This window comes from Arvicola amphibius, chromosome 12, assembly GCF_903992535.2.
Source record: "Arvicola amphibius chromosome 12, mArvAmp1.2, whole genome shotgun sequence".
Classification (NCBI taxonomy): domain Eukaryota; kingdom Metazoa; phylum Chordata; class Mammalia; order Rodentia; family Cricetidae; genus Arvicola; species Arvicola amphibius.
In genome coordinates, this window is record NC_052058.2 from 93895045 (window position 1) to 93907082 (window position 12038).

Here is a 12038-nt window from a genome sequence, read left to right on the forward strand (position 1 = left end):
GTGAAGGTGCACACACATGTGAAAGCACTCAGGCACACATGTGAAGGTATACTTGCACACATGTGAAGGTACACATGCACACATGTGAAGGTGCACAGGCACACGTGAAGGTGCTTGCACACAGGTGTGAAGATGCATGTGCACTCAGTCAGGCAGTCAATGCATGGATCCTGTGTGAAGGTAAAAGAGAATGTTTGTATCTGATGTACTAGTGAGAGGAGTAGAAAAAGGGGGAAATCATGTCTGAATATGTCCTGATGAGAGAGGGGGCAAAGGACACTGTTTAATGAAGCCTTGGAAGAAAGCAAAACAGGAGAAAGTGAACCCTGCTAACAAACCTACAAAAGAGGTGGACAGAAAGAGTGAAGGAGGGAGTCTCACTGAGCATGCGCCTCTCAGTGTAGCCTTGACTTCTGAAATCATGCTAGTATTTAACATATTCAGAACAATAACGTCAAATCAGAAAGAGGGGAAATTAAATTTGAACACTGCCAGAAACAAATGAATTGCATCATAGACACCAGATAGGAGGCAGAGAGCTGGCCTGGTCACCTTTGGGCAGAGAATTTTCATTAATATCCTCACTCTAGAAACAGAACATATGCTCACCTCTGCTTAGCACAGATTTTCATGGTGTAACAGTTGTCTGTGCACTGCAGGGGTGGAACAAGCTAGTAAAAATACTGTTTTGGGGAGCCCAGTTCTCACTGCAGAAAACAGGTCCTAGAGATAGGAAATAAAGATGGTGAGGACGGAGGAAGGAACCAAGAGGGTCAGTGGGGAGAAAGGGGAAGAGAGGACAGGAAGTGAATAGAAGGGAGTTGAAGGGATGAGAAGAAGAGGAAGGGAAGGAAGGGAGAGTGGGCGGGAGAAAAATCACATGCATACAATCAGGAGTTGTTCATATCAGAGGCCACTGGCTATTAACAAGAATTGTGGACTAGAAAAACTCACTCTAAAAGATATGATCAGTTCAAGGCCGAAACTGGAACAAGTGTGGACCACATTACCATATTGTATATTGTATTTCAGGAAACCAATAATCAGCCTGTGGTTGTGCACAAGAGCATCTTAACACACATGCAAAGGATGAATGGGGCTTGTCTGGGACCTGCCTTCATGGTGCAGGAGAAAGATAAGAAGGAAAGAGAGAAGATGTGACTAAATGTTGATCATTAAGATGTGAGGGAATTCTACATGGTTACTAAAAATTGTGTGTGTGTGTGTGTGTATGTGTTATGTGTGTGTGTGCGCACACACACGTATGTGTGTACATACATGCATGTATTACCAAACAAAAACTCCTGGATCAGATGGAGAGAAGCTGTCAAGGACACACACTAAAGCCAACTACATACACTCAGCAAACTGATTAAGAGTGCTCTTTTCAGGACTGAGGAGATGGCTCAGTCAGTACAGTGTTTTCTGTGCAAGCATAAGGATCTGAGTTCAATTCCCCATAACCCTCCCATGTAAAAAGCCGGCCATGGTGCTGCCTTGACATCCCCACCATAATGGACTTCACCTAAACCATGAACAAGAATCAACCTTTTCTTCCTGAGGTTTGTCAGCTTGTTTTTATCCCAGCAACAGTGAAAGAAACTAAGGTAGCACATCAACACCACACCCCCAAGCCCATGTGCTCTGGGGAGCATGAAAGCTCTAATGGGCTCTAATGAGGGTAGTCAGACAGATCCATAAAGATCCTTCAGGGTATGGCTTTCTCCTTGTCATCTTATGTTCCAGTGTCACTGGCTGACCCCAAGAAAAACCTGGACTTTGTCTTTGAGTTAAAAGCTTTACCTGGGATGTGTGTGTGGGGGGGGGGGGGGGGCTCAACAAGTATTAGACTGAGACTATGTCAGGTCCTAAAGGAGTGGATTTAGGTGTTTCTTACACTTGCATTTTCATAGCATAAGACAAATACTGGCAATCTTTCTGTGGAACACTCCTGCACGGCCCTGATTTGATTTTCTACTTGCTCAGAATATCAAGTTCCGATTTCTTAGACTCATAATGTATGCGAGCGAGCGAGCCTGTAAGACAAGAGTCATCCCTGCGATACTTATAATAGTACTTAGAGCAAACCTGTCAAAGGTACTTCTGAGAGATCACCCGGGGTCCTGGGGAGGTATATTTAGCAACCATATTGAATGAGTTGTCACATAACACAACGTTCCATTGATTTATGGTTGTTATTTCTGTCTCGTACTGCAGGCGGAGAACTCGGCACTGGCGCTGGAAAACGAGAGTCAAAGAGAACAATATGAGAGATGTCTTGATGAGGTGAGGCTCCCTAAAGAGGGCCGAGAGGGCGGGGTAAGAGGGAGAGGCCGGGCTCGTTAAGGATCTTAATCGGGGTCAGAGGGCACGTGAGTTCCATGCTACATGGAACTGTAATGCTTTTCCCAAGGAAGCTGTAAACAATGTCCCCTGAGACACATTGGCGTCTTAGCTTCTCCCCCTCACCACGGATCCCCTCCCCCATAGATGTGCTCTCTACATCTCCTTTATCCACTTCTCTCCCCTCCTTCCTGTATCTCTTTCCTCTCTCCTTTCTTTCTTCTCTCTCTCTCCTTCCTCCTCTTTTTCCTGACTCTATCTCTTCTTCCCCCTTCCCTTCTTCCCTCTCCCTGCCTCTTTTCCTCTTCTTCTTCTGTATGAATGTCTCTCTGTATGTATATCTCCTCTCCCTCTTCCCCCTTCCTTCTGTGCTGCCTCTTTTCCTTTCCCTCTCCTGTCTCTCTCTCCCTTCTATCTCTCCACTCTGCTCCTGTCTTCCTTCCCTCCCCGCCCCTGTAACTTTCACAGGGAATGTGTGATTCCTTGGGATAATTGTCTTCCATCCTTGCAGACACTTGGGGTGCCAGTCACTGTTTGGATGATTCCTTCTGTCCACGCAGTGCTGTCCTTGGCCCTGAGTGAGGAAGAGCCACATGTGGGCACGCTGTGTGTGCAATTGGATACCTTATCTGAGCAGTGAATCACTGATTGAGTGGGCGGGGACAGCGTTCACAGTTGGCAACCCGATGGGGGAATCAGCAGATTGAGCACAAGGCAAAAAGAAAAAGGGAAGTCAGGAAGAAAATTTGAGTGCAATGAAAGAAGACAGAGCCCCACGCATGAGTAAGCTCAATAAATATTATCCGATAATGATGGCAAGGAAAGAACAAAAATGGTGGTGGAGGAGGGGGCTGGAGCGTTTTCAGAGCCCCCAAACTCCCAGCACCTTTTCCCACTGTTAGGCATAGGAGTGGGTCACACTGCTGCTTCTGGCCACAATGGTCCATTGGCCACGTGGTAAAGCTCTCCTCAGGGACTCCATGATGGGAGCCATTATTTAAATGACATAACTTCTTTAAACATCGCCCCAGTGTGTTAAAACTCTCACACATTCTGTGAGATTCTGTTGGAAGATTATTAGAGTGTAGCTGAATAGATTTTAGAAAAATTGCATGTTATCTTGTTCCATTACTTTACTTGTGGGATAGCCAATATCTTCAATTTTTTTCTTCTTGCTAACAGGTAGATAAATGTTTTCCAGTAAACTCCTTTTGATATTCTTACCCTCCCGATCCAGTCCATCCTCTCTATCCTTTGACACTGTCCTAGAAGTTGATACGGTGGACCATGAAGTACACAAGCCAGAATACTATAGCCAGAACCTAGCTAGAATCCATTCTACTGCCATCTTTCTCTTCCTTCAGACTAGTGAAGTCTCCAACTTCTGAGGATGAGTGTTTTGGCTATTTTGGTTTTCCCACACCAGTGTCTCCCCTGGGCTAGGATAGTCCCAGACCAGTATCTCCCTGGGGCTGGGATAGTCCAGCCCAGTGTTTTCTCTAGGCTAGGATAGTCCAGACCAGTGTCTCACCTAGGCCGGGGTAGTTCCATGCCAGTGTCTCCCCTTGGCTGGGATAGTCCCAGACCAGTGTCTCCCGGGGGCTAGGATAGTCCAGACCAGTGTTTCCCCTAGGCTGAGATAATCCCAGACCAGTGTCTCCCCTAAGAGAGGAGAGTCCCACACCAGTGCTTCTCCTAGGCTAAGATTTTCCCACACCAGTGGTTGTGCACACTGTGGTGTAGAATGCACTGTGTAGCCAAGGATGACCTTGAACTCCTGATCGCCCATCTCCCATGTTCTAGGATTATAGGCATGTGCCGTAATGCCTGAATTATATGGTGCCGGGGAATGGAAGCAGTGCCAGCTGGCCTGTAGCCTCAGCCCCACACCAGTGGTTGTTAAGGATATGCTGTCTAGCCCTACGATGTGAGCCATGTCCAGGAGCTTGGTATAAATCTCAGGATTCATCCTTACCCCACGGAACCCTGGTGCCACTCAAGGGGCGTCCCACATTTGTGTGTTTGCAGACTGTCTTGATGGTGTCTGTGCACACTGCCTCTGCACCCATGGCCTCAGACCGCTGACCACTCTGCCTTGGCACTTAGTACTTCCATGTTGTTGGAGAACTCTCCAGACATCCCTTAAAATTACTTTATATTCAGTCTTTGAGTTTTTAAAGATTTCTAGCCATGTAAATAGCTAGTGTTCATAACCCTCTGCCCTGTCAGTAATCAAAAACCCCAGGACAGGACTGGAAAGAGAGCTCAGTGGATAAAATATGCACAAGGACCTGGGTTTGAGTCTTGGAGCCCATGTAGTATGCCAAGCATGGGGCCAGACCTGTAGTCCCAGCCCTTAGCAGACAAAGGCAGGCAGGTCCCTGGGGCTCACTGTCCAGGCAGGCTAGCTACTCAGTGAATAGGAGGCTAATGAGAGACTGTGTATGAAAAATAATACAGATAGAACCTGAGGGGATGATACCTGAGGTTGACTTTTGGCCACTGCTCATACCCACAGACATGAACACACACACACACAGAGAGAGAGAGAGAGAGAGAGAGAGAGAGAGAGAGAGAGAGAGAGAGAGAGAGAGAGAGAGAGAGAGAGAGAGAGAGAGTGCAATGATTCCAGTACCCAAAGGTAAAGCAATCAGGAAAGTTGTCTTAAAAGCTGACACTCAGACTTGGGGTCTGGTGAGGCCAGTTCAGCTTTCCTCAGCCCTGCCCTTGGTCCACTCCAAGTCCAGGGCAAGAAAGACCAGAAGGATCCAAGGCTATTTAAAGGCGCCAATAATCCCCCTGGGTTAAAAGTGTTGATGAGCCGAGTTGCACTTTCCCCCTTGCACAGAGATTCCCAGGGAGACGCGGCCTGTATTCAGAAGTCAGCTCTATGGGCTCAAACCACAGAGCTGCGTACTTACCATGCTATCCCTAGGGTCTTTCTTCATCCAGCTCAAAGCTCACAGAGTTTCTCTATGGAAACTGGAGTCTGGCCCATGGAGATGGCTCAGTCTGTAAAACACAAGCATGAGGACCTACGTTCAGACCCCCAGAACCTTTCTCAAAAGCGAGGTGTCGCTGTGCACACCCATAATCCCAGTGCTGTGGAGACAGAGATTGGAGGATCCCTGAGACTCACTGGTCAGCCAGTTCAGCTGAATCAGTGAGCACCAGGTTCAGTGAGAAACCCTGTCTTAACAATTTGAGCTGGAGAAGTGACCGAGGAAAGCTCCTCGTGTCTGCAGCTGGCCTCAGCAAGCGCGAAGGCGTGCAAGCACATACAGACACAAATGTGCATACATGCACGAAAAGAGTCATCTACTTCCCCTGCGTCCCCCACCCCTGTGCTATGTGGGCTTCTCTTGGGAAACCAAAATTTTCTCCATAGAATTCATTTGCCGTGGTTCCACTGACAGCAGGATTTTTGAGGAGCGAGTCCCTCTGCTCCTAATTGCAGAAATTAGCAGTTGCCAGCAAGGTGATTTACAACAAAGAGCCACCTCTGAACAACACGAATGTTTTGTATTCATGAATCCCAGCCTCTGATTACACATGCCTGTTGTTCTGTAACTAATTGCACGGGCTAGACTGTCTGTTTCCAGGCTTTGTAAGAGAATGCCCTCAGAGGGGCAGTTCCGTGTAGTAATAATGCCAAGTGCAAATTCTTTCCGAGGCTTTTTATACTAATTAGTCCAACTAACAAGGTAAGGCCTCATCTAAGTTATTTCTTTGCTCCTACGTTCCATAAAATAGACGCTGATGGGACGGCGTGACTTTAGAGCACCCTCAATCCTTTTTGCCCACATGCTTGTTTTCTGGGAAATGGAAAACTTGCTTGGGATTTGGGAGAACACTGGGGAATCTGAAATTCTGTCTGTGCTTTTACTAAAAGAGTGTGTTTACCAGAAATAGGTAGATACTCTTCATAGATGGATGCACACACATATGCCTAGAAAGATACATACTCTCACATACCTTGGCCTGTGTGCAAACACACACAAACAAACACACATACTCACATACAGGTGCATTGCTTCCACACACATACATCGATGAATACATATACCACACACATATGTGCAGATACACATATACCCCCTCATATATAGAGTGAGAAATACCTACAGTCCTACACCCCCACACACACACATACATAACATATACCATGACCTGGTAAGCATACACACACATACATACATACATACATACACACACACACACACACACACACACACACACACACACACTTCACTTCTCTTGCTTCTTGGCGTTGGGGTAGAAAAACCACATCAAAGATTGCCCTCATTTCTTCATGAGTGTTTGGAAGTCTTTGTGATTCAATTTGTGCTTTCTTAGTCTAAATATTTGACCAGCAGTCTGTTACCAGGTGGTGAATTGCTATTTATCCCCAGTATTGCCTTAGCCACAGTTCCTTCCAGACCAACTGTTCCACATATAGAGATACAGTGTGTGTATAAAATAGACACAAGAGCATCCTTTGGACCACTGCATTGCCTTCAGGTGGGTACAGTGGCATCTGACAAACCTGTATTGAGCGTCACCCTTTGTGGACTCTGGTCTGGAAACTGCAGACTAGCAGAATTGAGGAGGTTGGTTAGAGAAGCTGCTGGGTGCAGTGGGAACTTCAGGAATGGACAGTAGTCAGCAGTGGGTAGGAGGAGCGAGGCAGAGCAGCAGTAAAGGGGCAGGCTTGGAGAGGGCATCTCAGCAGGAGCAAGAACCAGTCAGAAGGTAGATCCAGAAGAGTAGGTAGCTCTCATACTGAATTAGTCTGGAGAAGTGTGTGTGTGTGTGTGTGTGTGTGTGTGTGTGTGTGTGTGAGAGAGAGAGAGAGAGAGAGAGAGAGAGTGTGTGTGGGTGTGTGGGTGTATACATCATATGGAGGCCAGAGGTTGATGCTACTGTCTTCCTCAGTCGCCTTTCCCCTCATTTTGTTTGTTTGTGTGTTTGTTTGTTTGTTTGTTTTTTCTTTCACCAAGTCTAGAGCTTGCAGATTAAGCTACACTGGCTGGTCAGCAAGCCCCAGGAAACCTCCTGTGTCCACCACCGCACTACTAGGATTACAGACATGTACTGTATATACACTCTATATCTTCGGAGGTGCTGGGATTCAAACCCAGGTCTTCATACTTGGCTGGCAAGCACTTTACTGACTGAGCCATCTGCCCAGTCCCAAACCTAGGGATCTTTAAATATTCTGCTGGCTATATTCTGTCCTATTCCAGATCTGGTTGGACTCTGCTCTGGCATGGAGCCTGGGTCCTTGTGTTCTGAAAACCCTCTGGGGGTTATAATGCTCAGCCAAGGTTATGAACTGCTCTAGGGAGAGCTTGTGTGTGCTGTAACCAAATGGTCCATTTACAGAGTGAGAGTAAGTAGACAATACACTGGAAACACGCCTGGATATAGTGATAGGGGCCTTGGGCTCACATGGAAAGGGAAATTTGTGATTATTTCTGAGTTAATGAAAATCTACAAACTAGGCATTGTGGTGACCATACCTGGAACCCAGGTGCTTGGGAGGTGGAATCAGGAGGATTAAGAGTCCAAGGTTATGCTTGGCTATATCCTGAGTTCCAGACCAGCCTGGGCTATATGAGACACTGTCTTTAAAAGAGAAAACTCTGTCTGTCTGTCTGTCTGTCTCTGTCTCTCTCTGTCTCTGTCTCTCTGTCTCTGTCTCTCTGTCTCTCTCTCTCTCTGTGTCTCTCTCTCTCTCTCTCTCTCTCTCTCTCTCTCTCTCTCTCTCTCTCTCTCTCTCTCTCTCTCTCTCTCTCTGTGTGTGTGTGTGTGTATGCTATGTACCAAGATCGGACTCACTCAGGAATCTTTACAGGGACACTTTCAGACACATCCCACATCAGTGCCTTGCATCTTTAAAATCACCATCTCAGTCACACAAGAGGAGCATTGCCTACTCCTGGGGGTTTCCGGTGCCCAGGTGAGTGCATGCCTGGCTCCTCAGGGCTACCCTCTTGAGGCAGTGCCTCCATTCTGTTTGCCATTATTTCTCCAGGGCTCAGTATGATCCTCAGTCCCCATGAAGTGTTAATGCATGTTTGTTAAATGACTAACAGAATGGATGGAGAGGGAGCAGCAGGAAATTAATTTCCAAATTGTTTTCTTGCAATCCCACATACACATTTAAACTAATGCCTTCCTCTGTCTCCTCAGAGCTAAACAGGCATCTATTATGATCCTGCCCTACACAGTCCAAAGAATAAATAATGGGAAGGGGGAAAGTACACATACTTAAAGACCAATTTGGATTTGAAGAGACCGTACGGACTCTGCTTAGGAAAGACTCTGGATTCAAACCCCAGCACAGCTGTCTTATCCTTTAGGATAGGAAGGGTAGAGCACCCTCATTTTATCTGACAAGACTGTTACACAGAATAAAAGAAAGTTGTTTGAGGCTGTAGCTCAGTGGGTAGAGCACATTGGTAACATACACGATTCCCAGCAGTGCGTACACTGGTTGTCTTGGTGCACACTTGTGCTCTCAACACCAGAGTCAAGGTCAGCTTTGACCGTAGAATGTAGATGGATTTTTCTTTGATCTTCCAGCTCATAAAAAACATGGAGACTTTTTATTAATTAAGAAAGCTCGAGCCGGGCGGCGGTGGCGCACGCCTTTAATCCCAGCACTTGGGAGGCAGAGGCAGGCGGATCTCTGTGAGTTCGAGACCAGCCTGGTCTACAAGAGCTAGTTCCAGGACAGGCTCCAAAGCTACAGAGAAACCCTGTCTCGAAAAACAAAAAAAAAAAAGAAAGAAAGCTCGGCCTTAGCTTAGGCTCGTTTCTAAGTCACTCTACATGCTGCCATGGCTCGTGGCTCTTCCCTCTTCTCCTGCATGTCCTGCTTCCTCTCTGTCTCCTCTCATGCCTCCCGTACCGAGTCTGTTCCCCTTCTTTTCTCTCTGCCCAGAAGTCATGCCTAACCTCTTCCTGCCTAGCTATTGGTCATTCAGCTCTGTATTAAAGCAATCAGATGGTGCCTTGGCAGAGATACCTCTTCACAGTGTACGAAAAGATTATTCCACCACAACATGGGCAGTTTGAGGCCATCCTGGGCTACATAAGAACCTGTCTCCAAATTCAACCCTCAAAAACAAGGAGGAGAATGCAGCAGATGCTTAGTGGCGTGTATTTATTTATGCATTCATGTCATGGGCACATGCACACACTTCACGCTTTTACAAATAAAATCTATTGTTCTTCAAGTCTGATATGACAAAAGTGGCCTGTCCTCGTGGTTCCTTTCCTGACTGCCATTTGTCGTTGATGGGGTGACACTGTGCATTTGGTCCTGCCTATGTGGCTTCTCAGACAATGTCGTCACTTCACACTTTCCCACAACTTCAGATCCCATGTCTTATGAATGAAGAAGGTCGCACTGTCCCCCATTCACGGCACATCAGTATATGTCAACAACACAACCTATCTGTGGCCTGAAGTGTATGTGTGAACGTGCGTGGGAGTACGTATGTGTTCACATGCATGTGGAGGCCAACGGTCAACCTTAGGTGTTGTTCCTCGGATGTATTGTTCACATTGTTTGTTGGGACAGGGTCTTTCTCTGCCTAGAACTCACCAAGTAGGCTGTGCTAGCTGGACAAACAACTCTAGGTATGCCCCTGTCTCCACCTCCCCAGTGCTAAGATTTTAAGTCTGTGCCACTACACTCTGATTCTTCTCTACATTTTTAATGTATCTCCATGTGTGATGTGTATATGTATATATGTACATGGATTTTTCATATGCATAGAAACATATGGGTATGAGTGCATGCATGAACCTAAAGTTGATGTTGGAATCATCCTCATTGTTCTTACTCCTTATCCATTGGGTCAGAATCTCTCAATCAAAACCGTAGATCACCACATGCCTGGTCTGCCTAGCCAGCTTGCTCTGGGGATCCCTTCTCTTCTACTTCTAAGGCTGGAATAACAGAAGGGCCACCATACCCACCTGTCATTTACATGGGTTTCTGGGTTTCCACAAGTGGTCTTCACACTTGTATAGCAGGTGCTTTACTGTAACCTCTGTGTAGTCATCACCCGAGTCCCATGCCTGGCTTTGTAGAAGTAGGATCTGAGGGGAGAACTCAGGCCTTCATCTTTACAAGACAAGTGACAGCCATCTCCACAGCCCTAGACCCAAGCCTTTCTAGAAACCATATCCTAATAATCTTCTCCTTCTTGTCCCCATCTGCCTCTTAATAGTAACCAATGTTCCAGAGGATGGTAAATCCCTCCAAAGAGTATTTCCAAATATGCATGTTTTTGACTAGATTGTAGCTACTTTGCCGACATCAGAGTTGCTTTGTAAGACGAAATCCCCAAAAGAGCAGGGGAGGCTGGCAGGCAGTAGGAAGCAGGGGAGGGATGCCTAGGCATGGTGACTTTTCAGCCCCCTCTAAGGACTAGTCTGATGCTTCTAGCCCTCTACCCCAGGGGAGCCCTGTGGCCTTGTCAACTAAGTAAGAACTGGCTGAATCCACTACTGTGGTCCCTCAGACAGCCCAGGGGAGGACTCTTTTGGAGTCCAGTAACAGAAAAGTCAACAGTCTCACCTGCCTGTATCGGGAAGGTAAGCACCTAGAGGAAAAAGGACCAAAGGCATAAAAACCAAACAAATAAAAAAGCCAGGCAGGATGGCAAGCATCTACAGTTCCCCCCGCCCATGCTGGGGGGGTAGAGACAGAGGAAGCCATGCTTTCACTTGGTCCTTCGTGGGAGGGAGCACTAAGGCGCCATGTGGGTGGGAACGTCAGTTTTCTGACAGAATTCCCACTGAGGAGGAACGGAACAGATCTGCATTGTCTACTAGGCCCAGAGCTGGGAGGTCTCCACAGCAAACCTGAGCAAGTTTGTCCCGCAACCCAGAGGCAGAAGGGCTGTCAGCTCTGCTGTGTGTGCCTCAGATCCCTCTGGCTCAGGCCAGCTGCTCTTCTGCCTTTCTTCTGAGAGGAAGCTGCCAGGTACCCCTGGAAGTTATTTGTTCTCATTAACTGGGCCTGGCAGGATGCGATTATCTGCAACCCAAGAGCTGAGGGCAGATTACTGGAGCCTTATGGGTAGGAGCCTATCCTGGGCAGCATCATGTGAGCCCATCAGAGACTGAAGGTACCAGCCCCCAACACCAGCTCAGCGATACACCTGGGAGGGGTGGCCGTTAGCACAGCAAGGAGCCGGAGAAGCCATCTCCACTGACAGAAAAGAGGGACACATTCATACCTTCCTCCCACAGAGCACCCGTGAGTCCATCTGGTTATTTCAACCCCATGTCAGCAGCTACAATGAAGGTGCGTGGTTGATCGGCAGTTATGATTCACCAGACAAGCTTTAATATATATATAAGTCAGTTTTAATAAAGGAAAGGAAAGGGAACTTACAAATCCAAGGTTCCAGCGAGGAGGGCAGGAAAACAAAGAGAAGGCGGGCCGCAGGCCCGCAAGATTTTATAAGTCAATATTAGCCTAAGGGGGACACGCCCAAGAGGGACACGCCTAAGAGGGACACGCCTTACAAAACAAGGTTTTGGGCTAGGCTTCCCCTTCATCTCCCCCTTTTGTCTAAATAAGACAGAACCAAACCAAATACAACTATATTCAATAGGAACAAATAATAAATATAAAATTACAAACAATATTAAGAAGAAACATATAACAA

At 47.0% G+C, this 12038-nt stretch overlaps 1 protein-coding gene across 1 annotated transcript in view; it reads left to right on the plus strand.

Annotated features, from left to right (window-relative positions):
• Positions 1–12038, plus strand: part of Nckap5 (NCK associated protein 5) — a 799776-nt gene that overhangs the window by 571450 nt on the left and 216288 nt on the right. The window contains exon 7 of the mRNA XM_038349244.1: positions 2218–2286. Within this exon, the coding sequence (XP_038205172.1) occupies positions 2218–2286 (69 nt within the window). The remainder of the gene's footprint in view (positions 1–2217; positions 2287–12038) is intronic.